The 25,890-nt window shown below is 45.9% G+C and overlaps 1 protein-coding gene across 2 annotated transcripts; it reads left to right on the forward strand.

Moving 5' to 3' along the window:
* The first annotated feature begins 2,255 nt into the window (after positions 1-2,255).
* On the forward strand, positions 2,256-25,459 carry LOC130602711 (organic cation/carnitine transporter 2-like). Of its 2 annotated transcripts, none has more exons than XM_057415858.1 (10): positions 2,256-2,792; positions 9,057-9,160; positions 11,369-11,523; positions 12,362-12,533; positions 13,453-13,579; positions 18,687-18,787; positions 21,396-21,610; positions 22,834-23,016; positions 23,377-23,512; positions 24,038-25,459. In XM_057415858.1, exons 1-10 carry the CDS (start codon positions 2,400-2,402, stop codon positions 24,054-24,056), a joined length of 1,605 nt encoding a protein of 534 aa, XP_057271841.1. In that variant the 5' UTR covers positions 2,256-2,399; the 3' UTR covers positions 24,057-25,459. The 2 variants fall into 2 exon arrangements, with proteins under 2 accessions (XP_057271841.1, XP_057271839.1); XM_057415856.1 differs by having other exon boundaries at positions 2,259-2,792; positions 24,033-25,459.
* The last annotated feature ends 431 nt before the right edge of the window (positions 25,460-25,890 follow it).

The following is a 25,890-nucleotide window of genomic DNA, read 5'->3' on the forward strand; positions in this document are numbered from 1 at the left end:
GGATGTATTTAAGTTCAGCAACACTAGATTGGATGAAAACAAATGCAGAGTTTAGAGTTGTGCTACTACTGTTTAATGGACACTACATAGCAGAATACCTTTTATTTTCCTATTTATTGGCAGTGCATACAGTTCTTGGGCACATAAGTCGATCAGACCTGGTAGACTGATTTTTATCCTCTGTAAGTATCAATTAGCCATGATTTGACTTCTCTAAAGGCCAACAAAAGCATTCTGTCTTGCCTCTAAAGGGGGAGTTTGTGGCAAGCTGGTCTTGTGCTGGCACTGGGCATAGGAAGGAGGCTCTCCCTCCCAAGTTCAAGCACAAATATAAAGCTTTATAACATGTACAAGGAACTTGTGCAGTTACTTTAAGCTGCCCTTTGGGATGCAGAAATACCATTTACTTTCACATTAGTTTGCTGCAGTTAGGCTTTTGCCATGAATGTAACACAAGGCAACCATTATCCTGTGATCCTTGATGTTCTCATCCTTTCTCAAGCTGGAATTTGTCTGATATCAGCACTATTTAATCTTGGGTTTACTTACTATAAAGTTAATCTATAGAATAGCAGTTTAGACATAACTACATTTGTCAGCAAAGCCTTTGTATCAGCATGGGGCAGGGTTTGACTTGGATTAAATAGAGGTGGCTGTATCTTTATGAAGATTTTTATATCAAGTTGATACTTACTTTGTGTGATTGTGGGCTTGGGTGTTTCTAAAAAGTAAATATTTTTGTACTCTTGAACTGCGTGGTAACTTAAAAAAAATTATTTTTCCTTTTTTAAATAAGAAAAAGGGTTGTGCTGGGTTTTAGTTTAAATACCTTGTTTTAATCGGTCTCATTTTTTGTACTCGAACTCAAGCTGGGGTCACATTTTAGTGTTTTCAATGGCACATTTAAACAAAGGCAAATCTTTCCCAGCTGTGGAATAACTTTCTGAAAAGTACACGGTGTTGTTCCAAGGCCTCATGGTGCCTGAGGATGGTGAAAAACAAGAAAAGGGGATTGCTTCAGCTCATGAAGCGTTTGCAAAGAGAACTTTTGTCCTCTGCCAGTGGCTTCCCCAGGCTCGCAAGCCCCAAAGAGCAACGGTCTGTGGAAGAACCCAACAGGGATGAATCTGCAGTGCCGGGTTCTGGCCAGTTACTATTCTCTTAGTTGTAAAGCTGAAGCAAACAGCACTGGTTTAGCAGCCGCTGGCACAAGTTAAATGTGTTGCTATGAGCTATTTAAGCCTCTCCCTGCGATCCTCAGTGGGAAGGGCAGGAGGGAAGCACCAGCGGGATCGTTCTCACTGACTGCAGGGGCTGTTGCGCTGTGCCTCAGCTGTCACCGCTGTCACTTTACCTGCGTCTCTCTGTGCAACCTTTGCTCCTGGGCTGTTTCACTGGATGTGCTAAAGCATATATGAAACTGTAGCAATTGCCACTCATTCACTTATGTCTTCATGGTAATAAAATCTGCGCTGGCATTGTAAAACCTGCTTTCTGTGTGGAGTGCAATTGAAGAGGAAGTGTCCTCGCTTTAACGCTTTGGGCAAAGAGGCGTAAAAAGGTAGTTTAAAATGTACTTAGCATGGATAACGGATGAAAATATAACCCTAAAACAAGCTCTTCCACAAATAAGCTGTTCTACACAGTCAGGCTGTTATGGTGTAGTACAGTTATTCTGGCTTTCAGATGGATCTGTCCTGACTCCGCAATCCCACAAGGGCATGGACACAGACCCTGCCCAACCTCAAGGCTGATTTTGAGGTTTAACTTCTTCTTTGTCCATTTTACGCATGGGGTTTTTTTCACAGCTTTGTAATTCCCACACGGAACAGGAGATCTTTTCAAACAAAGGCATTCAAAAGCGCTGTAAAAGCTGTACATTGGTGGTGAAGAGATGAAGATACCATCCACAGCAGGCTGGTCGGAAACGTGGATTAGCCCGATGTTGGCACGCAGGGAGCAGCGTGCGAACCGGCAGCGCTCCTGCCCGCAGGGCTCTGTGCCTCACCCCGCACATCGCGGCCGCCTCTTCGGCCCTTGCTGTCAATACAAGCCGAGGCGCTGCCCGCAGCCAGGCCCGGGCCCTCCCTCGGGCCGCTGCCCGGCGCTGAGCTGAGCCGGAGCCGGAACCGGAGCCAAGCCCCCGCCGCGCCTCCGTGCGGGCGCAGGGCACGCCGGGAGCCGCCTGCCCCAGCTGAGGCGGCCGCGCTGGGCCGGGCCGGGCGGCGGTGCCGGCAGTGACCGGCCCCACCTGAGGGGCCTCCGCCTGCAAACCCCACCCCCGGCCGCTCCCCCGCCGGCGAGGCCCGGCCCATGGCGAGGCGCTCCGCGGCGGCTCGGGGTGGCCGCTTCCTGCCCCCGCCAGACCGGCCCGCAGGTAGCGGCGGCCGCAGCTCGCCATGCGCGACTACGACGAGGTGGCCGCCTTCCTGGGCGAGTGGGGCCGCTTCCAGCGCCTCGTCTTCTTCCTGCTCAGCGCCAGCATCATCCCCAATGGCTTCAACGGCCTCTCCATCGTGTTCCTGGCCGGCACCCCCGAGCACCGGTGCGTCGTGCCCAGCGGGGCCAACCTGAGCGCGGAGTGGCTGAACGCCAGCATCCCGCTGGAGCTGCGGGGCGGGCGGGCCGTGCCGAGCCGCTGCCGCCGCTACCGCCTGGCCGCGCTCACCAACTTGTCTGCGCTGGGGCTGCGGCCCGGCTCCGACGTGGAGCTGGGGTCGCTGGAGCAGGAGCCGTGCCGGGACGGCTGGGAGTACAGCCGAGACGTCTACCGCTCCTCCATCGTCACCGAGGTGCGCGGGGCGCAGGACCGGGGCTGCGAGGGGAAGCGCGGGGTTATCCTAATGCCGGGTCTGGGTCTGTTCGCTTTTCCTTGTAAAAGTAGCATCTAAGCGCAGCGCGTTTAGTGCATGTGCGGCGGCTGCTGAATGGGCTTCATGCGGTACCTGTGTAGCGGCTTGGAGCAGGGGTCAGTGCAGGGATAGTGTGGGTGCGCCCGCCTCGTGGTTCGGAGAGGGCTCATTGGGCTCGGGAGATCAAAAGGGTCTCGTTTTGTTGTGTACGATGCAGCAGTCGGGAAGCCCTGGCGTGATGCTGTGTCCTAAAGGACGCTGAACTTCACCTGTTCAGCCCGCGATGCCGCTGCTTTGACCGTGCCCGCTGCTTTGATGTCCCCATTCACCTGCAGGGGCAGGTCATGTTCTCCTCTGCTCGTAAGCACCCCATGAGCCAAGCCTGTGGTCAGGGCAGGCAATGCGGTTGAAGCTGTGCCAATGGTCCCTCTTGTTTTAGGTGAAAGCTGAAGTGATCTGCAGGTGCTGATCGACTTAAAGTGCAAGGAAATAGATTTTGAGGAACACTTGAGTTTCCAAACATGTATAGTTTGTTGGGGTTTGTTTCAAAAGGCTTATAAAGCGTTTGTACGGTCCCATTGCCTGTTTGTGCCCGTGGACAAGTTTTACAGAGCTGGAACTATGATTGCTGTTATTCTTTGCTGTGCAAAATGGGGTGTTTGGATAGTGATGGGTGTGAGCATCTAATGAACATATAAGCATTAAGTACAGAGCACAGAAGTCTTCCTCTGGGAAGAGGACTGGGATGAGGAAGGGAGTGTGGGAGAGGAGCCGTGGCAGCATAGGGACTCATGGAATGGTGGCACTGGAGTTGTTGGAAACTTCCCTCAAACATACACAGCAGCAGTGCCTTGAGTGATGCACAAGGCATCACCTCACCTATTTCTAAAGAGCTGCTAGAGAGGATAGCTGCTCTGAATCTCTAGGCCTTGCTCCTTGCTGAAATGCACTGTTGTGTGAGGCTGAGCTGCGCTCAGGGCAGCGTAAGGCAGTTGGCATCTTCTCATGGCAGTCCCATTCAGGGCTGAAACGCAGGTTTTGTTCCAGTGCCTTGCTGTAATGTTCCACTTGGCTTAGACATGGTTTCAGCTTTGTCTCTGGAGCTTCTTCACTGAGCTTTGCCTTGGTGTAAATTAAAACATCCTGAGCTATCAGGGTATTGTCCAGGAGTCCTATAATCTATGAGAAACAGGAGCTAACATCTTGCTGCGCCTCCCCAGCAGCTCTGGTTTTGGCAGATGTTGTGTGCCTGTGGGAGGTAATGTCTGTCTGCCCAGACATCGTGCACCGAGGCAGGGTTGGTTTTTTTCTCCCTTTATTAATGCCTCCGAGGGAGTTTTGCAAGAGCTGTGGCCTTTCACATACTCACAGGTTTTTGGTGTTAAACTCGTTGCATTTCTTGGCTTGCTGCTGCTGCTTTCATGATTGACCAATCTTGTGTTTCGTTGCATATCTCGCACTCATTGAATAATCATGGGGACCTTTGTCCCAGATTTCTGCAGCCAAGGGAGGGGGAAGGGAGAATTGTTTTAAAGCAAGCTTTTTGCTGAATCTCTCCTGCCTCTGGATAAAGTCCTCGTTTATAGTTCTGCTTTTCAGAGGTTTAAAGCATTCAGTTCCCCCTCACTTGGGGAGACACTTCCTTTTCTCCCACAGACTAACAACAGAAGGTTGTTATTAGCCTGTCTGCAGTACTTAACCAGTTCCCATGTAACAAAATCCCTTTCTTTTACTTCTTGAAATGCTGTAGCTTGGGGGATGAGAAAAGCTTTGCCTTGGCTCAAGAAGCCGTCTGTGTCACGCTTACTCCTCCGTAAGTCCCATAAAGAATGTAGGAGTAATAAAAGTACCTGTGAGGTAATAAACGGAATAAAACCCGGGGTAATTAGGGGAAAAGGCTAACTTCTGCCAGTCTGACCTGTTATGGGGTTATACTGAATAACTGGGAATAGAATTGAGCAATGGAGTTAAGAGCATGAGTGGACTAGAAATATGATATAAGGAGAAGGTGTTAGATGATACAGCAGTCAAAGCAGTTTAGTCCACATGGGAGTAATTCTAGTGTACTGAAACATAAACAGGCACATTTGGTATACATGTGTTCACCCTCTGCTTCTAAGATGTGTTGTGTTGTTCATCGGTTTGAAACCAGTTCAGGGCAGGAGGTGTGCTCCAGGGCTGTGTGGTTTATGCCTGTTGTGCTCTTACAAGCTTCAGGGACTGGCTTTGGCGAAGGAAGGATGCGCGTGGTGAGTACTGCCAAGAGTCCTGAGGCTTGGCGCAGGGCTGGTGCTCTGTCCTGTATGGACATGAAGGGAGAGAAGGTTCTGGGCAGATCTGAGGGCCCAGAGGTTTATATTCCCTGCCCACCAGGGATTCAAGTGCCCCGCTGTGCTGCGAGACCTGCTGGAGATCAACAGGTTATGCCAGACCTTCAGGAAGGAAGCGGAGATGGCAGTGGTGACATCTGTAATGACAGAAAATGGGCGCTGTGGTACAGCTGTGGACCCAGAGGTTTCCATGTTCACCCTTTGAAAGGCAGAGGGATGTATTGTTTTGCTTTACCAAAATAACCCCGGGTCATGGTAGACATTGCCCTTTTTCTCCAGCCCTCTCAAAAATGTGATGTGTGAGGGGTAGTTCAGTTTCTGCACTGGAGTTGTAAGATATTTGTCACTTCCCTTCCTGTTCTATGCAGGTTTTCTCTCTAACAATTGAAAACAACAAGGGGAGAAATTGAGCAGCATGTATGTTTTGTACATACAGACTTCTGTTTGTATTTGGATAATGACCTTTAATGTCACATTTAGAGCTTCGAAGTATTTGAAATACACAAAGGTATTGTCAGAGGAAAGGGTGTTTAATAACACTCATAGCTCTCGAGTAAGCAGAGTATGTTTATATGGGTATAAACAAGACCAGATTCTGAATCAGAGCTTGGGAGTACCCGGTTGTGAGGCTGCGAGATTGTTTTTGAAGAGCCTGCCTCTACTTGCAGGGAGAAGCAAGTGGTAGGAGAGAGAGTACAGGAGATTGAATTGGCTTCAAAAACTTGCTAACATGTTGACTTTATAAAGAAAACATTGGCACATGGGCCCATCCCTCTTTGGTTTTCAACTGTGCGTTATTCTCTGCTAGAGGAAGACGGCTTAAAAAGAAATAAATAAAGGAGTGGGAGGACACCAGGTATTGTTGCTGTAAAAGTTCCTGTTCCTATTGAGCTTTTCCTTCTATAACAGGGAGTGAGGCTCTTGAAGTTGTTGTATTTGTCACAGTTCGTCTTTGTTCAGGGTTGTAGTAACGCTGTTGGGGAAGTGGGAGTGTTTCTGTGGTGGAACAGTTCTCTCTCATCTGAGAAACACCCTTTTGTCAAATGAAGCCCTAAATTCTACTGGTGGTGGCCTTGCAACTACTTGTAACTTTCACAATGTATTTGGTAGTGGTCTGTATTTGGTATATATTTGTTTGCTGTGATGCTATTGCAAGGCCTGACAATGTTTTGAGAACTCCTCTATAATTAGCCTTGCAATTTCCATGTTATGATGGATTGAAAATATCAGGCAAATTTTATCCTTACGTAGGGTGGCATCTTGTTATTAGCAGCTAGAATTCTGTTATTTCCTCTTTTGCCATCTCTTACAAGGTGATAGAATTGCAGTGAAAGGGAAGCAGGATGAGGGAGCTGCATTGAGTGTCTGGATGAGAGCCACTGTGGGATTTAGTGTTAGTAATTCATGAGGTGCTGGCTCTCCTTTCAAGGCATGGGGTGCTTTGCAAGTGCAGTGGATGCAGAGCCTGCACACAGGAAATTACTCTACCCCTTCAGGTTTGGAAGTGTCTGGAGAACACAGAAGAACAGTGGTTTTCACCTGTGGTACAGCAGTATCTTCAGCTGGACTTGTGGCATCCTGTCTGCCTGACCTTGCCTTGTGGTTTTAGTGTGATGCTGTTATTTGGGGCTGTGAATGCTGTTCACAGTTTGCAGTTTAAAAAACTCAAAATATTTCATCTTGGAGTCTCCATTTTGATTGTGGCTTGTGTGAAAACTTTTTTGATAGAAGCTATATTAGTGTTCAGTTGCATGTTGGAAAGGTGCAGGAAATGCTAGTCTAGTAAGACTGATGCTGTTCTAGTGTAGTCCTAGCTGAACCTGCCATAATACTTCTTGTTCAGGTCTTCTACCAGTCCCCTCTTCCCACCCACCCTCACCAGCAGGTGGTATCAGCCAGGAATCTTATGGAGGTGAATATCCCACCATACATCTCTGCTCCAATGCATAAGTATTTCTTGCTGGTTAGGTGTGAGGATACTGACAGGCATCACCCCAGCCTGATCATTGTTCAGGAAGAAGCTACAGCTCAAGCTGCCAGAGTAAGAAGATAAGTTTAAACCTCAGCAGAGGGTGTCCCCTTCTAAAGTTGTAATAAAATGGAGTGAGGATGCTCTGTGCCATGCCTAGAGCATTGAGTACCAGTGTTCAGCAGCTCAGTGCTTTGCAACAGCAGCAGCTGGTCTTTGAAACAAAGCTGGAGTGGTTTTCTCCTGTTTGGAGTCCCCCATATGTTGCTGGGGTTAATCTTATCTCATTCACTGGGGCAAAGGCCGTTAGAGCTGGCAGGCCAAGTCAAAGGATACTAAGAAGTGAAAAAAGCACATGATTTTAGAGCACTGGGTCATGCTAGACCATGTCCAAACAGCACTGCCAGCAGCAGGATTCAATCAGTAAGTACTGGGACACTCAGTGTTTGTGATGCTGGTCTTCTATCAGTGATGCTCCAGTGACTTCTTGGGCAACATACAGCTGAGGGAAGGGTATGGTTGTGGAATGGTTCTGGAAGGCTGATGCCACCATCATTGACAAACAATAATGTAGACCTTGTTGGCCAGTTATTAAAAAGTTGAAGACTTCAACATTCATTTACTGGGTCAAGAAGTAACAGACCTTAAAATCCCTTTGGTCTGATGGTTGTGCATCTGTGGAGTCTGTAAATAACTGGTATTGCGCAACCAAGGCAGTTTTTTCCTTGGAAATTTGGTGTTGAAGTTCACTTTGGTGCCTTGTTGAAGTGATCTTCAGCATAACAGCTCCTAATATTGCTTTAGTAGAGTGGAGAGAAAAACAAGCTGGTAATCATTGCCACATTTAAAGAACCACTATGGTCCCAGCTGCCAATGCAAGGAGCTTTTGGCAGAACAGTGCAAAACATTTTACTACCATGAGCTCTTCCAGGCAGGTCTGTCCTCAGTGGTCTGAAGAAGTTGTTTGTTAATGGGCACAAACACATCAGTGTCTGGAAAGCCAAGTGGGCCACAGCCTCATGTCAAAGTACAGGGGGATGCCAACTCACAAGTACAAGCTGGTCAGCTGGAACATAATGACTTATTTAATAATGACTGTAAATCACTGAGCTAGAGCAGCTTTTAGTTCTGTGATTGAAGATGACTAGCTCCAGTCGCTGGTGCAGAGATGGTTCTTTGTGAGTAGGCAAGCCTTTAGTAATGCAGGACTTGTATTCGTGGTGTTTGATTTCCTGGTAAGTGTCATCATGTGTAGGCTTGTGATAACCACTGGGACCTGTGGCCTGCATGAATTTGGTAATGATCATTTACTGCGTAGTTCCAGCCAGGAAGCTTCAGTAAAATGGATCTGGCAACTTGGATTAGCCGTGGGGTCATCACAGAACTGCTCAAACATTCTTTAATCTGTAATGAAGTACAGCTTTTATGGAATAAATGCAGAGTTAATTATAAATGTTAATTGCAGGCTTTAATCCACATGATACTGATAACTATAGCAAGTTAAATCCCTTACGTGAGTGCTATGAATTTGTTATTAGAAAGCCACAGTTCTGACAGGAGCTTCTGTAATGATGTGTAATTGATGGTGTTGCAGGGTTTATTGAAGCAGTGCTCGGAGGGCTGGTGCCTGTGCCTCAGGTGGTGGGAGGCTGGAATGGTTTGGGGAGTAAGTGCAAGAATAATTGAGAGTTCTGAAGTCTGACATAAGGAGAGGTTTTTCAGACACAGCAGCCCAGCATCCCTTCCCATTGCTTTTGCAGAGCTGCATCTCTGCAGCAGGTTACTCATCCTCCTGTGGAGGTGTTCTGTCCAAAGAGCACATTGTCATCCAGGCTCAGCCGAGGCGTTTCGAAGGGAGGGGAAGCCTTGTTTACCTGAAGACTTTCATGTTCTCTCTCTCTGCAGTGGAACCTTGTGTGTGACAACGACTGGAAGGGACCCCTCAGCACCTCCCTGTTCTTTGTGGGCGTCCTGCTTGGATCTTTCATATCGGGACAGCTCTCAGACAAGTAAAGTATATACACCGGAGCTGCTGGCTCTGTTTGATGCTGTTTCGTAAGGAGTTCTATATGTGAAGGGTCCTGTATCTGTCTGCAACTGCTAACACATCTTTGTTCCATGACTGTCTAATCTGAATGTACACAGTGTGTAGGGAACGCGTCCTGAACTAGAACAGAATGCTACGAAGATTGTTAGTGGGGGTTATCTTTATCTCTTTATTTTTTTCAGCAAAAGCACTTCTGCAGCAAACTGGTTTTATGCCAGGAGCAGGTGTAGGAGATAAGTTTTGTCTGGAAACATCAGATAAGGGATATTCGAATTACTTTGGACCATGATCAGAGGGATTCCTGAGGCTTGTTTTCCCTTTTTTTGAGGTCAAATTTGGAACTCTTTGTGTAAACACCCATAGCTTCTTTCCTCGTCATCAGATGCAGCATTCAGATCCGATGATCTGCATGTGTGGAAGCTCAAAGCTTGAGTGCTGCTCAGCTGTACTCCAGGGAAGCGAGGCTTTCTTGTCAGTCAATACAAACCTTAATGAACTGGAAGAAACCATTAGTTTTTGTGGTTTCAAGAGTCATCTGGTTTGTTTTTCAAAGCTCGGTTTTCCCAATTCTCTCCCTGGGATTTGCTGTGCAGAACAATGCGTGCTGTCTTCCTGATTGTCAGAGAACAGTATGTGGTCCTCTAACTTGCTGATTCGCTTGCAGGGGTTATATTTCTTTGAAACACAGTCCCTGTGCCATGAATCTTGTAGCATCGTTCAGGGCCCTTGTGTGGTTGCCTGCTCATCGGGTTGGACCAACCTTGACCTTGGAGGCAGTGAGCCTTGAAAACCAAGCAGCTCTCCTGGACTTCTCTCCAGAGCAATATGGCATGGATTTTCCCCAGCGGATCCCTGATGAGGCCAGTGTTTGCTTTCCCAGTGATCCTTCCTTCTGCCTGGTTTCTCCCCTCATGATCCTGCACTTCACCGTGATACAGCCAGCAGCCTTCAGCCCTTCCATCTGCAAACAGCTCTCCTTGTTTGCAAGCTTGAGGTCCAGCAGTGTCTCCTTTTCTCAGCTCCTAAGTCATCTGCATTGGGAAGTTACCATGAATGCATGCCAGAAACTTCCTGGGTTTTGTCCTTCAAATCCCCCATGATGGCCAGTGCCTTTGAACACAAAGCTTCCCGTGGTTGTCTGAAGTTGGCCTCCTTCTTGCTGACCAGGTGGACTGCAGTGGACACCCACAGCAATGCCAGTGTTGGTCTACTTGCTGATCCTGACCCATAAGAAGCTCTCGTCTGGCTCTTCATCCATCCACAGACAGAGTTCCGTGCCTTCTGGCTGCTCTCACATTTCCACTCTTCACTATGAGGTGTCTCCCACCATTTCATCCTGGTGCTGCTGCAGGACTTGGGTGTTTCGTTCAAAAGAGCTGCCAGCCCTTTGTCTGCTACAAGGATGCCACGTGTTTTGCATGGTAACTGCCCAACAGGTGAAGCAGGAGCAGTTCTGGTGGCAAAAGCCATGAGCTTCCTACTTTCAGAGTCACAGGAGTCTCCTCCTGCAGGTCCTTCACGTGGTGATACAGGCACTGTCAAGGAGACCAGGGGTGCAGCTCGTCCAGTTACTCTCACAGGACATTGGCACTGACTCCTACAACAGCTTGATGGGTTGGGTTGAGTTTAATTCCTTTTCTTCTTTAATACTTCTTCAGTAGAACTGCTGGAGTCCCTTAAATTGGCTCATTTTTTACCAAGAGGCACGAAGATTGCAGCATGGGATCACTCTACTGATAACAGCATCATACACACCTCAGGTTTACCTCTCCTTCAGAAGCTTTCCTTCTTTGTGTTTTACCATGCTCCTCTATGTCATGAAGTGTGTGCTCCTTAGGAAAGGAGCATCTCATACTCCTGCATTTTAAATAACTTGATGGTTTTATTCCTTATTCATGCTGTCAGTAAATAGAAAATAGTGTCCCAGCATATACTTAAAGGCAACTTAAGTAGCAGCCCTTGGAATGTTACTTTCTCTCGGCCAGTGGATGTTTTAATGTATTTAGAATAGTTGTGCCTGTGTCGTGTTTTCTGAGCCTCTGCTTTCTGCAGATGTTTTGTATCTCCCTGAGAATTCATATGAGTAATCTTATTTTTCTGTGTCTCAAGATTTCCTTTGTGCTGTTGTGTAATAATCTCTTTTCTTCTTTCTTTAATCTGTCCATGGAAGGTTTGGCAGGAAGAAAGTGCTGTTTGCAACTCTGGCGATGCAGACTGGCTTCAGCTTCATACAGGTCTTCTCTACCAGCTGGGAGATGTTTTCAGTGTTATTCATGCTGGTCGGCATGGGGCAGATCTCCAACTACGTGGCAGCGTTTGTTCTTGGTATGAAAGTCCTGCTGGGCACAGTATGTGTTCTCTCATCTTGTCCTTTTCCTGCTCCTTTTCAGTACTGGCTTAGGGTTGATTTGTTTGCCAGGCAGCACTGTTAAGAGTGCCCTCACCACATGTGGATAACTTGTTCTCTCCTTGGAAGTTTCCAGTCAATAGAAGTGTAATCTGCATTAATTCTGTGGCTTACCATCCTAAAAAGGCAAAAAATCTATTATTTGGAGCAAAGTCCATCTTCTCGTTGGAGAGATAAGACACGTAAGACATGAATTCTCAGGCATTTCTGTTGTCCATTTTGGGGCCTGAATGCCCTTTTGATTTAAAATGTGTACATCAAAAAAGCTTGCAATGCTTTTGGGGCCAATAACAAAATAGTCTTTCAGAAGGTGGTACAGGTCAGGGACCTAATTCAGGCATCTCTGAATTATTCCATAAAGAAGCTGTTTTCTCTCCATGAGCTGGAGAGGACCCTGTAGAGATCAAGCTGAGGTTAACTGCTGTGAATATTTTGCAGTATGTCAGGTGGGTTTAGTTCCTCAAGTAAAATGTGAGATTCTGAGAAGATAAAAACAGAGAAGTATTAGCTACTGTGAACCACAGAAATACTTCATGGCCCAGCTCTCTTCCTGTTTTATATATAATTACCTTGGTTGATGAAGGATCGCTGCATGGAGCAGATCTGTGGTGCCTCTAAAATCAGACAGCACACTGCACTAAATGCTGTAGCTATCCTATATAGTGTATTTCAGAGCCAGTTAGTAGAGGTGGGTTTGGTACATGATGTGGTCGCTGTTAAGTTAAATACTGCCCTTCCCTCTGCTGTTTTGTCCAGGCACAGAAATCCTTGGCAAGTCAATCCGGGTGCTGTTCTGCACGCTGGGCGTCTGCATATTTTATGCATTTGGCTACATGTTGCTGCCACTGTTTGCTTACTTCATCAGGGACTGGCGGATGCTGCTGCTGGCACTCACTTTACCTGGGCTGCTCTGCATCCCGCTCTGGTGGTGAGTATAAACTAAAAGACTTCAGTCTTTAACAGGTCCTGTCTGCAGGTTTTTAAGGTCCAGACTCCAACCAGCCTTCACCAATGAAATTCAGGAATGGGCAGGTGAAGAATGGACATTGTGTCCTTTACTCTTCCCAGCTGCCAGTCCATAGCTTTGTGGGTGATGTGGCTCATGCCCGAGAAGCCTACTCTTCATTTCTGTAGGCTTCTATAAAATGAAGCGATGCACATATATAGAAAATAAAGAAAAATCAGTAATGCTCATCCTTCTGCACCAGCTGAAATCCATGAGTAGGCCTGCACTAAGGGCAGAAGGAGAAACCGGTTGTTTTGGGAAGCTGGGCGATGCTCGGGTGATGTAGATACGGCAAGGTACTTGCACACCTGAGACTTCCGTGTTTTTCCTCCATAGTCAACTGCTACTTTTAGGTGGCGTGTAACGTTCAAATAGTCCACACGGTGGTGGTGTTTCCTCACCGTGTAGCATTTGTAGCTCCCTCCAGTTTCTCATGGAGTTGAATGACTGGTGATTTCTGCTTTCTGACTTGCCTTTATGTGACAGTATTTACAGTTGCTAATTGTACATGTGTTATCTTTCAAGGATGCACCTCTTCATGTACGAAATGCTACTTGTGTAGTCACGCTTCTGAATTCCTTTAGCTGTTTCCCATACTCTGAAGGTTTTGATTGCTCTTTTTTTTTTCTCTGAGTCATTGCTAATTTCTTTAGTCCTTCTCAAACCCACAAACACATTTTGGTCTGTTCTTGTCCAACGTGCTAGTCTGCTCTTGTAAACCTGATTTCTGTTGTCATTGCTCGAATTTCTGCAAGATGTGGCAGGTTTTGAGATCTTCATACCTGGAACAATGTGGGCTAGTGCCTGCAGCAGTGCTTGTTACTCTCAACCTTTTATACAGGGTCATTCCGGAGTCTCCTCGGTGGCTGATATCCCAGGGAAGGTTTCAGGAGGCAGAAGACATCATCCGAAAGGCTGCAAAAACAAACGGCATTACAGCCCCGGACGTGGTACTTCACCCAAGTGATGTAAGATTGATTTAGCATCCATTGGACCTATTAATGGCCATGTAAAGTGACTGATTTCCAGACATATGAATTGAGTTCTGCCTGCAGTGTTATTATGTACTTCTCAGATGGGTAAAAGGTCATCCTTCTGAAAAGCAGAATACCCTTTCCTGCTTCATGAAGATTGCCAAGCCCTTGCTGTCCCATTCCCATGGGAATGCCAGCATGCATTCTTTTTGATCCAGTTTACAGCCACCTTTTCCTTTTTAAACTGCAGCTTTTGGGGGCAGGTAATGAATTTGAGGTACCAATTGCTTTGTGATCTGAATACCAGGGCTGAACAGATTTGGTGCTTGCACATTCTAGTATAGTTCTGTAAGTCTTAACACAAGACTAATCCTGATGAGTGGCACTGGAATTAATGTCATTAGTTCATATTCAATTCCAATTACTCCATGCTAAGGAAAGCAAAACTTGAGCCCTGTTAAGATGGAGTAGGTAGCAGTATCTTTTCTTCCCACCTATTTCTTGCAACACATTCTTGTTTCCTGTCAGTATCTCCCCTTTGTCTGCTCTGTTTGGTGACCTTAAGGTGTAAGAGTGGATCCACACTCATTCAGACATGACCTCTAAAGGTCAGACAGACAGAGTGTTTGCATAATCCGGGAGAATGGTGCCTTTCTAGGCAGATGTGTAGAACCTGTCTGGGCAGTTACCCAGTTGTGTTCTGGTTGACAACTGGTATTATCTTGTAATTTATGGGACAATCCCTTGTATGCTCACTTGCTTTTCAAGGCCTCTGTCCCAGGCTAAGGCAGATGGTTACACATTAAGTTTCTGAGTGTTTGCTGTTAACATTGAAAAGGCTTTGCTTGGGTTGAAGTTAGCTGAGGAGCAAACAAACTGCTTGTCCAGACTTATTTGTAGATAGTAGGAGAGACATCCTGGCCTTGCTGAGACAGAGAGAGAATGCCAGGAGGACTCAGACCTTCTGAGGAGAGCTTTTTCCCTGGATAGTCATCAGGACATGGGTTTTTTCTCCTTTTTTATTCCTCTTTTCATGCTGTAGCCAGGAAAAGTCACCCATTGTGAGCGGCAGGAGAACAGAAAATCAGCTCTGGCTGCAACATCTGCTTAAGGTATAGGAGGAGTCCCTGGAATCCTCTATCTCCTGTTCTTAGAAAGAAACATTGATTTGTTTGCCATCTAAGAATGGGGTTAGATTACAAAGCAGCAGAAGGCAGGGGCAAGGAAACACTGGACAAGGGGAAATGCTGACTTCTGCAGCAGGATGGGCTGGCATTCAGGGTGCTTGTTTACAGATAAATCATTGCACGTTAACTTTAGGAAATGCGGATTAGCATTCTGGCATGCAAAGGGAAATGAGCTTGATGAACAGGTGCTGTTTAAATGCAAAACTCCTGCCCATCTTCTTACTTTTCAAGGTCAAAGTAGTGGCCTGGCTAAAAAAAGTAGTGCAGAGCTTCTCACCATCAGTGGTCTGTTTGCCCTGTTCCCATGTCTGCTCTCTGCAGAGCTGTGAAGCAGGAGGCTCACCGCCTCTTGGGTTTTCAGGAAGCTGATTGACACTGCAGAGAGGTTCTTGGGAATCTGGCTGGCTCTCAGCCCTCCTGCCTTTGGAATGTGAGTTCTTTGGAACTCTCCTCCTTTGGAGGAGCAAGGCCAGCTCGTGTTTGGAGTATTCCTCAGCCCCGGGCAGCTGGGGAGCAGCACCTGCAGCATTCAGGCTCTGGAGATTTTAAAACCAGTTAGGATCCTGCAGGTGACTGGTTGCAAACAAGCTGCAGAGCACACATATAGGGCCTGCTTGATTGAGTTATCCCATGTGAGGGGAGTAGAAATGCTTGGGTTACAGGCTTCATTTCAAGCCATCGTTTTGCCCTTCCTGCTCTTCTCTTAGCTTCTTGTTCTAGCCTGTCCTGTCAGGGATTATGTTGTCCATTTATCCAGCTCCTAAAAGCCATGTTCATTTTTTTTCTCATCAGCTGTGGCTGAATTTTGCTGTTCCTGGTTTTGTTTTGTGGTTGGTTTGGTTGGGGGTTTTTTTTCCCTCCTTTTTTTGTTTCCTGTTTGCTGGTTTCTTGGCAGCAAATAGTGGCAAAACTGGAGAGTGCTTAGGAAAGAGCATGTGATTTATGAGAAAGGCTGGGAGCTGCAGAGCTGACTGAAGCTGACTCGTGGGAGGTTTGGCTTCAGGCAGAGGGAAAGCTATCAAACATGAAGAACTTTGCTTTTCTTAGACGACAAAGATTTATGAAGGCAAATACACTGCAGTTGGGTGTGCACAAGCATCAGACCCTCCAGGTCAGAGCAAAATAGCACTCAAAGAATTTTCACCTGACTGCAGGGATTACCTAAACTTCATGTTCCCATTAGCTCAGATACAGTTTACAGGATGTGGAGAAGATAACGTATGTTTTGAGTTGAGGGACAAGAGATAAGGGCCACAAATCAGTGTCCAGCAACTACCCTGCCAAAAGAAACATCACTAACTGAATATGGAAGAGAGGTTGATGAGGAATTAAGTTAAACTAATGGTTGCTTTTGTCTCTTTATTGGTGTGTGATGTCCTGCAATACATCCAGCTACTTCTGCTGAACCAGCCTGATGTTTTAGGGGAAAAAAGCATAGTAAGCTGAACTAATAGAGTAGAGGATGGTATGTTAGACCAGGTGGAAAGAGTTGAGTAAAGGTTAAAGTCAAGAGTAGTTGCACTCTACTTTAGCTGCAACCGTAGTTCATTTCTGTAGGTAACTTATTTGTACATACCATGGAGCAGCCAGTGCCAACAAAAGGCAATTCAGTCTTTAAGCATATTGGAATTTAATTTGAATCATAGAATAGTTCGGGTTGGAAAGGACCTTAAGATCACCCAGTTCCAACCCTCCTGCCATGGGCAGGGACACCTCACACTAAACCATGACACCCAAGGCTTTGTCCAACCTGGCCTTGAACACTGCCAGGGATGGAGCATTCACAACCTCCCTGGGCAACCCATTCCAGTGCCTCAGCACCCTCACAGGAAAGAATTTCCTCCTTATATCCAATCTAAACTTCCCCTGTTTAAGTTTGAACCCGTTACCCCTTGTCCTGTCACTACAGTCCCTAATGAAGAGTCCCTCTCCAGCATCCCTATAGGCCCCTTCAGATACAGGAAGGCTGCTGTGAGGTCTCCACGCAGCCTTCTCTTTTCCAGGCTGAACAGCCCCAACTTTCTCAGCCTGTCTCCATACAGGAGGTGCTCCAGTCCCTGATCATCCTCGTGGCCTCCTCTGGACTTGTTCCAACAGTTCCATGTCCTTTTTATGTTGAGGACACCAGAACTGCACACAATGCTCCAGGTGAGGTCTCACAAGAGCAGAGCAGAGGGGCAGGATCACCTCCTTTGACCTGCTGGTCACGTTCCTTTTGATGCAGCCCAGGATACGGTTGCTTTCTGGGCTGCAAGTGCACACTGCAGCCGGCTCATGTTCATTTTCTCATCAACCAACACCCCTAAGTCCTTCCCCGCAGGGCTGCTCTGAATCTCTTCTCTGCCCAACCTGGAGTTGTGCCTGGGATTGCTCCCACCCAGGTGTAGGACCTTGCACTTGGCATGGTTAAACTCCATGAGGAGGTTAAACTCCATGAGGAGGTTAAACTCCATCAGCCCACCTCACAAGCGTGTCAGGGTCCCTCTGGATGTCATTCCTTCCCTCCAGCATATCAACCGAACCACACAGCTTGGTGTCAACATCCTCAGGTCATCCTCAGATCAAGGGAGGAAGTGATCTCTATATAGTTTATTGTGCTTGCACCTCATAGAGGTCTGTCAGGCGAGAGTGAGTCTTCTAGTTGTGGAAAGAGAAGTCTTCAGTATTGTGAGGTGTTGGCTTGGCAGCTTACAATTCAAAAGGTGCCAAAATACTTCAGTATTGCCTTTCTTCATTTCAGTTCTGAGGTGGATAAAGTGCCAAGGATGCTCAGGTGGATACATGGGTTTTTTCTTGTTAATGTTCTTGCTGTGAGACTGTTAAAGATACCATTAAGCTGATGAGTGAGCAGCTGTGATAAATCCTGAAAACATACCGTCTTTTGTGATAGCTAAATATGACCTGGCTAGAAAACTGTGATTCTTCTCCTGCTTTATCGGAGTTGATAGTTTAAATCAATGGAACTTGTCTTCTTAAATCACCTTTTATATATTCTGAAAAGCCTGTCCCTGTTACTTCTAGTTAAGAGTCTGAATCTGAGGAGTATAAAAGAGCCTTAAATTCTTCATTTCTACAGTCTTATTGAGCACCAAACTTGTACATGTGCTTCATGCACAAGCATCTTTGCATTGCTTCCATGGAAGTGGTTTTATATTGAGTAGCTGGAAAGTTACATGGGGAAAGGAGAAGTTTGTTGTCTTTCTTTGCCTGTATTCTTAGAAGATCTTCTCAAAACCAGGCTAGATAATGGTGAGGGCTCTTCAACTCATTAGCCAGTTTGTCTCGGTTTAAATGCATTACTGTTGATGCAGCATGAGGAGTCATTTACTGAATCTGCCCTGCTGCACTTTAATCTTGTTATTTCTTGCCTGGTCCTCCAGGTCCACTGCAGACAGTTTATCACTTTGCTGTTTTTTTTTCTTGGTCTTTGGTCTTCCAGCCCTAAATAAACCCTGTGCTTTTACAGATCATGTGTTTCAAGTGTCTTCTCATCCCTGTTGCTCTCTTCTTGTCGGGGTGCAGTGATTTGCATGATCCTCAAGGTGCAGTGATTTGCATGATCCTCAAGGTGCAGTGCTCAAAACTGGATGTAAGACCCTACCAGCAGTGACATATAAATCATGAATTAATGCTGTCACTTTATACTTCACGTATAAAAGTAACAATAAGCAGTTGCTTTGTGGAGCCTCAGGCAGAAGAAATCATTCCTAATTTCAACCTAAATTTTAAGTGTCTTTACATGAGGGAGGAGCAAGTACTTTCACAGGTAGTTGGCTCTTATGGCTTATATGAGTTTGGGTAAAAGTGAGGCACCTGTTTTGGCCCTGCAGCGTATGCTATGGGAGGGAGTTACTTTCACAGTAATTCTGCTTGCAGGAAGTTAATGTTCCCATGTTTGTTGTTGTTATTTCCAGCTGCAAGACCTGGATTCCCAGAAGCAGCAGACATACACCATTTTGGATCTAGTGAGAACCCGAAACATCCTCACTATCACGATTATGTCAGTGATTATTTGGTAAGCAAGCGTGGTCCAAGTTCAAACCTGCTCTTTGAACACAAAGGTGTTCTGAAGAGATTCATACCAAACCAGCTCAAAAGCCAACAACCTGCTGGCTGAAGCAACAGAAATCTGGTTATGTAGGTTCTTAATCTCAGTAACAGTCTAGAAACACATCTGGATTGTTATTCCTTTCTGAAGCAGTCAGGCATATCCTGAACTGAGCCAGAATCAGATCAGCTGGTGATGATGTGTGGGAATCCTGCCTTATATTGGGCCTTGGGGAATGCTTTTCTGACTGTAACAAAGTCTTCAAAGAGGAGTAAGTCATGCCCTGTCTTCCGGTCAGAGAACTACAGGGGTCTGAACACATCTATGCTTGACTTAGGGTGGGGAGAATCTTCCTATCACTTTTATGTTGTCTCTTAAAGGGATAAAGCTGCCTTTGAAGTTTTAATCTGAGATTTCCCTAGACTTTCCTGCTGGCTGCTCTGTCTCCCTGCCGTCTTTAGCTGGGTTTTGCACTAGCTGAAGCCATGCTTTGATTGAACAGTTGTCATTCGCCTTTACTGGAAATCTCAGTGAAGCTGTAATTGCTCAGAGAAAACAGAGAGGGAACTTACAGCCTGCCAGAGGCTATAAAAGTGAGGTTTAATTAGTGCATGTACCTGCAGTGTCCTAACCAAGAAGGTCTCTCAAGTGCCTCGGGGCTAACTAAGTCTGTTTGCTGCCTTTTTGAACAATGTTCCTGTGCTTTAGTGGGGCAAAGCTTTGGAGGTCAGTTCACATTGCTGCCAGCACGTACAAGCTGATGTGGCTTTTTGGGGTCAAAGGATGACTTGGCTAATATTTAAACCAGATTCCATTGCCCATCACCAAGAATATCAATTCAGTTTCCATATATTCTGCATTACGAACCAAAAGAGCTCATAAAAGAAGCTCTGTAAAAGAGGGTAGTTGCAGGTAGCAGTATCACCTTTACATGTTGCCAAGTGTTTTGTTCATTTTGAGTAAGTAGCAGCCTTTACACTAATCCCATTGCTGGGTTTGCATCAGGGAGGAGGAAGTTTGGCTTCTCACCCTGGGGTGTGTAAATACCTCTAGAGGTTTTCTGCAAAATGTAGAACTGTGTCGAGATCTGCCAATGTGATAAAGTGAGACAAACTGCTGCTGCAAGTGAGTTCCAGCAAGCACAGCTTGTTGTGTATAGAAATAACTCCTAGGAGTACAGTGTTGTGGAAAACACTGAGTAACTACTTCTGAGAAGAATAGCTGTAGCTGGCAGGGCACGCTCGGCAGTGGGGGGTCACCCTCAGCTGTATGACTTCATACTTTCCCAGGTACAATGCAACTTATTTTAAGCAATTGGACCATGAAGGCTCTTCCATGTGAAGTGAGGCAGAGGAAGAACTTACCTTTTGTCAGTGATTCACGTTGTGCTGTGCAGTGATTTTGCTCCAGTTCTGTTCAAACACAGATGCTGAAGGAGATGAAGTGCTGAGTGCTTTGTACCCACCATTGCACCTGGCCATGTCCTGAGCCAGTGCCCATTATTTCCTTGTTTATTGTGTGTTGCTGGTGAAGCATGACCTTCTCTTCCCAGCATCTCCCAAGACATGACAGGATTTGTCTCTCAGGCCACTTGTGTGTTTCCCTTGATCGTGTGGGAGCCAGCTCTCATCTGGCAGCAGCACAATTAAGGTGGCACTGTTCCTGGCCCCCAGGCTCTGTCCTGCTGCACTGACCAGCCCAGGCACCGAGCCATGCAGACATGGCTTGGATGCTGCCCAGCCAGCCTGGGGCATGGCAGAGAGAATCCCCGATTGTTTGGGTGTGCTGTGCTGGTGTATTCCTTCTCTCTGACTTTATACACAAAGCATGGAGGGTAATGACCCAGAAACCATGTTCTTCACCCAGAGCTCCCTGGTAAACATAATGAAGAGCTATGGTACACCACAGCAGCAGTCAAATTTGGTAGTAAAGACTTGCAGTTTAAGACTGTAACTACTAATAATAGGAACTGCTGTATCCCCACAGTAGGAATGATCATCACCTATCTCCCAAGGTATGGGATATATGATACTGATACATGGAGGAATACGTGAGAATTAGTCAGCCCCTCTCCATTAGCACAGTAAGCAGAGACAAATGAGGTATCTAAAAGTGACAAGTGCCCAGAGCTTCCTTGCAGGCTCTGAACAAAAGTGGGATGGACAGTTGCACAGTCATGCAGCGTCATCAGAAAAGATGTATGACCTCCCTAGCTGAAGGACCATGCAGCACCTATGACCATGGGCTCATAGACCTGTGCCTCAGCAAGGCTAGCAACAGCTCTGGAGTTACCTCATTGTGGTAATGCTGAATAGGATATTTTTAATCTTTTTTTAAGTATATTTTATTCCTTGAATTCAAGAGCAACTTGGAAGATAAAAAGCATCAGCATTGTTAAATTGCTGTCGTGCTCTTTCTGAAGTTGGCACTTCAGCTGCTTCAGAGGTGAAAGAATCTGGCACATGCTGAATTTGCCTTCCGGGGTGGTTTCTGTGCTTAACAGATGTAACAGAGGTTCACAGCAGCCTCAGGAAGAAGAGAAATGAGTCTGATCCTGTTATTCTGCTTCTTTCAGGATGATCATCTCTGTTGGTTATTTTGGACTGTCTCTTGACACACCTAACCTGCATGGAGATGTCTATGTGAACTGCTTCCTCTCGGCAGTGATTGAAGTTCCAGCCTACATTATTTCCTGGCTGCTGCTTCGAAATCTCCCGCGACGGTACTCAATGGCTGCTGCGTTATTCTTGGGAGGCTGTGTTCTTCTCTTCATTCAGCTCGTGCCTTCACGTATGGAATCGTTAGTTGATCTCAAATATGTATGATAGGGGAAGTGCAGTACCCTGCGCTAGGCAGATGTGGAGGAAAAGTGTGCTGAGGGGGACTAAATACAGATGTTCATTTCCTGTCTTTGTCCCTTGGCTCTCCGTGCTGCTGCACAAGGAGCTCACACAACATGTCAATTCAAATGCATTTTGAAAGGTGGGTCATTGGCTTTGTGGTCTGTTGGGATTAGCATTGTAGTCCAGATTTGCCTTTCGTGCAGATCCCTCACAAGGTGCCCTGGTGTGGTCCAAGTGTAAAACTGGGACTAGACAAACCAGACTTTGATAGGAGATTACCAAGAGGCTGCAGAACTTACTTCCCAAGCAGCTGTCAATGACTGTCTCTTTATGGCTTGTTTCAAGAGTTATATTCAAGGGAGCCATTGTGGAAGCATTTTTGCTTGGCAGAGATGCTTGTACTGAATTGGTGTCAATAATTAAGATAATGTTTGGCAACTGGAAAGAAGGACAAAATAACATGTACTGGATATCAAACCATATGTATCTTCAGGACAGTCACATTAATAGGGTTATGGACTCATTACTGATAACAATATGGAATATGATGGGGGTTGTTGTTGCTTAGCACTTGTTTATGCTTTGATTTGTAAACAAAAGAATGCACAAGACCTGCCTTGCTTATGTTATACTGGTAATAGACGTGTCGTGAATCAATTGCACACTGATACGATCTGTTTTCATTTTCAACTCTGTCCCAGTTAAAGTCAGCCCAGCTTCCTATAATTAAATTATTGACTTGCAGCTAGGAATGTTAATGAGAAAGGAGAGCAGGAAACCAAAAATAACTTCTTTCAAATGTTTAACTTGGTTCACATTATTAAAAAGGGATAGAGAAAATCTAGATAGGGATAGAGAAATCTAGATAGGGATAGAGATTATTAAAAAGGGATAGAGAAATCTGAGAGGACCTCTCCCATTCTTGCTCTGTTCTTTTTATTCTTTGCTTGGCAGGAAGCCCCATGCCCAAGAGGAAATGAAAATGTTGAGTCCTATAATAATTAAGAATTAAAGCATAAAAACGTTGCCCATGCTTGTAGAGATCTACAGGGGAAAAAAGATGCCAGACACTGGGATGAATTAGGCAGGAGTTACACAAACACAATGGAGCTGAGAGATGCCATGAATCATCAGAGCTTTATTGAAGTCTTTACTGCGTTTTGATTTCAGATATTCGTGCACTGTCTATTCTGCTGGTGATGTTGGGGAAATTTGGGATCACGTCTGCCTTCTCAATAGTTTATGTTTACACGGCTGAGCTCTACCCAACAGTAGTGAGAAACATGGGAGTTGGAGCGAGTTCCATGGCCTCTAGGCTGGGCAGCATCCTCTCGCCTTACTTCGTTTACCTAGGTGAGTAATCTCCTGTGTGGGGGGAGATGCTGGTGGATGGAAGGCAATACTTTCTGCCCCCATCAGTGTCCTGCCTCTGCAGGTCATTGGGCTTTTCTGCTGTTTAAGAGATGCTTTGAAGACTCACAATCTGATTGACTGAACGGGGACAGCTCTTACAGCTGTTGTTTCCTGGTCTCTTGAGTTCCTTAACCTTATAGCAACAATGCTTTGAACATCAGACTGTGAGGGGGGCTGGTTGGGTTGTTTTCTGCTGAAGGCATAAGTCTTGCATGGATAAAGCCCCGTACCTAGGTACAAACATCACCAGCGACTTGGAACTGATACTAGCTTGCTTGTTTGTTTAATGTATTCTGCTAGGTGCCTATGACCGATTCCTGCCTTACATCTTGATGGGGAGCCTTACTGTGCTATCAGGAATTCTGACTTTATTTCTGCCAGAAAGCTACGGAATGCCTCTTCCAGACACCATTGATCAAATGCTGTTGGTGAAAGGGTAAGTGCCACCGTGTCACCTTCTGATCTTGACACATCTGTTCTCTATATGGAGAAGGGGAATGGACTTCCCCAAGTATTGCCATATTCCTCTTCCCAAGCGTGTATGTTTTGGACATCTCAGCTCCAAATCTATCATTTTACTCTGAAGGCTGAATAGAAGTCCATGAATGCATTTAAGTGTGTTGCTTTATAAAGGTATAGGGACACTCTGTGGGTTATAATCTATCTTCCTAGGTTCTAAAAATACTGGGGGGCGGCTGAACACTTCCAGTTTAGTTAAACTGACCTAAAAATGCATTGAGAGCCTTTGGCCTTTTGCCACTGCTCTGAAGGTGGCACATGAGCATAGGCCTGGTGTTGGAAAGGGACCTGTCTGACTGAAGCCAACAGGATGGTGAAATCAGGAGGCTGTAATATCAAATAGGGCTCAGGGTATCAAAGACTTTTTTCCTCTGTTCCCCATCTGTTTTTCTAAGTGATTTTTCTTTCTTTTGTTCTGTATTTCCTTTTTTCCCCAGATTAGAATACAGACCTGCCTCTAGAAACAAAAGGGATTCCAAGGAGGAAGAAGAAAACCCAGAGATCTTTAAAAGCACAGCTTTTTGATGGAACTCCTGTGTACTTCCCTGGTGGACTGGAAGTTAAATGGACTTTTTCCTCTAAAATGCATTCTAGAAAGGGCTAGTGGCAACACTTCCTGTAATTTTAACCTTATTTATTAATTTAAACACTGTGTTCCATACATTCTCTTTTTATATGAGCAGAAATAGTGTATAGCCATCAGTGAGGTTTGTCAGCCACAGCTGGTTTAATAGAGCAGTACCATGAACAGTATCTGAGCAATCCTGTGTAACTTTTAAGTGTGTAGTTCAGCTGAAAGACGCTTGAAGATGAGTTCAAGGGCTGGCAGATACCTGGATCCCTCAGTGAACCTTCCCCACAGCTAATGCACATCACGAAGTCAAAATTGCCAGACAAAGCTGCTAATTGGGTTTGAGTCCTGAACTTCTGTCTCTGGACAGGAAACTTATTTATTAAGTGGAGGTGATGGGAACATGCCCCTGATCTCACTCAAATGACTTTGCACATGCTGAGTTTGTTACCAAATTCAGGAAGATGCAAAGAAAGATTTTGAGGGTGAACTGGACCTTGGTGTGTTCTCACTCAACACGGTTGGAAAGGGCTGTCTTGCACAAACTCTTTGTAAGCACTGAAGCTTTGCTCACGAAATCCACTTGATTCCAATGCTGGTTTTTGACTCTACCTGCACAGTGAAGCTGTTTACATCTGGCCCTGCCTGTGGCCTGCTTCCAGGCCAGGCTTACTTTGAATGACGCAGAAGGTTTTGTCTGTGTGCGGAGGGAGCAGTGGTATTTGGGGTTGTTCTGCTTTGGTGGGTGGTGGACGTTTTGTGCCTGTTGTTTTAACGTCTCGTGTGCAATTTGGATGATGGAAACAATTCTCCTGTCCTTGCTCTGTGCTTTTCACACACGTGCACATTCACACACGCACAATTAATGTGTTCAGAGCTATGTTTTGTGTTAATCTGTGGCACTGTGTTCGCCTCATGGTGGAACGTACTGAGAACAAACTTCAGAACGTGGTTCTGAGCACTCGCTCGCTCTCAGGTGCCAACACTACAACTACTGTGAGGTCTGTTGTTTCACTCAGCTCTCATGTAATCACTCAATTGTTCTCAACCTGTTTAAAGAAAGAGATCTTGTTGACAATCTGCCAAGAAATTGTTCATTGAGTTGTGGGAGCACCCTTGGCATTACCTGTGTTTCTTTAAATACATGCAGTTTATCTGTGCACCCTGTCTTGTTTGTGCTGTTCTGATTATACTTTGACAGATGTGAAAGGTGAAAGATTTCTCTCTTATGGCACTTGTCTGTATTTTGTTCTGTCTTGTTGAGACTTAATAAACAGAACCTAAACATTTGTAGCCAAAGCTTTTAAGGGCCTTACTTTGCTGCGGGACCTGGCTGTGGGAGTTGTCATAGAATCTCAGACTGGTTTGGGGTGGAAGGGACCTTAAAGCTCCTCCAGCTCCAACCCCTGCCACAGGCAAAGACACCTTCCACTGGAGCGGGTTGCTCCAAGCCCCTGTGTCCAACCTGGCCTCAGCACCCTCACAGGTCACAGACACGACCAGACTGGTTCTGTCTTCTGAACGCAGCAGACATCGGCTGATTCCCATCTCTCATTAACCAAGACTTTGATTCCAGCAGTCAGACTGATGTGCGCCCTTGGGATTGCTTGTTGCAGAAACAAGAAAGCAGAAAACACTGTATAGACTATAGTGGTTTGTTTGCTTAACTTCCTGCCAGTGTCTTGAGCTACAGGGTTTGCTCCACTTTCCCTGTGTTTTCTCCC

This window comes from Pezoporus wallicus, unplaced genomic scaffold (genome assembly GCF_028554395.1).
Source record: "Pezoporus wallicus isolate ANWC-B61680 ecotype Strahan unplaced genomic scaffold, APGP_CSIRO_Pwel_v1 contig_9052, whole genome shotgun sequence".
Taxonomy (NCBI): Eukaryota; Metazoa; Chordata; class Aves; order Psittaciformes; family Psittacidae; genus Pezoporus; species Pezoporus wallicus.

Excerpts from the sequence above, each read along its gene's own strand:
- LOC130602711 (XM_057415856.1), top strand. The coding sequence starts at position 2,400 with ATGCGCGACTACGACGAGGTGGCCGCCTTCCTGGGCGAGTGGGGCCGC. Across the intron at positions 11,524-12,361 it reads CGTGGCAGCGTTTGTTCTTG|GCACAGAAATCCTTGGCAAG; the intron begins GTATGAAAGTCC and ends TGTTTTGTCCAG. Across the intron at positions 23,017-23,376 it reads GCCTTACTTCGTTTACCTAG|GTGCCTATGACCGATTCCTG; the intron begins GTGAGTAATCTC and ends GTATTCTGCTAG.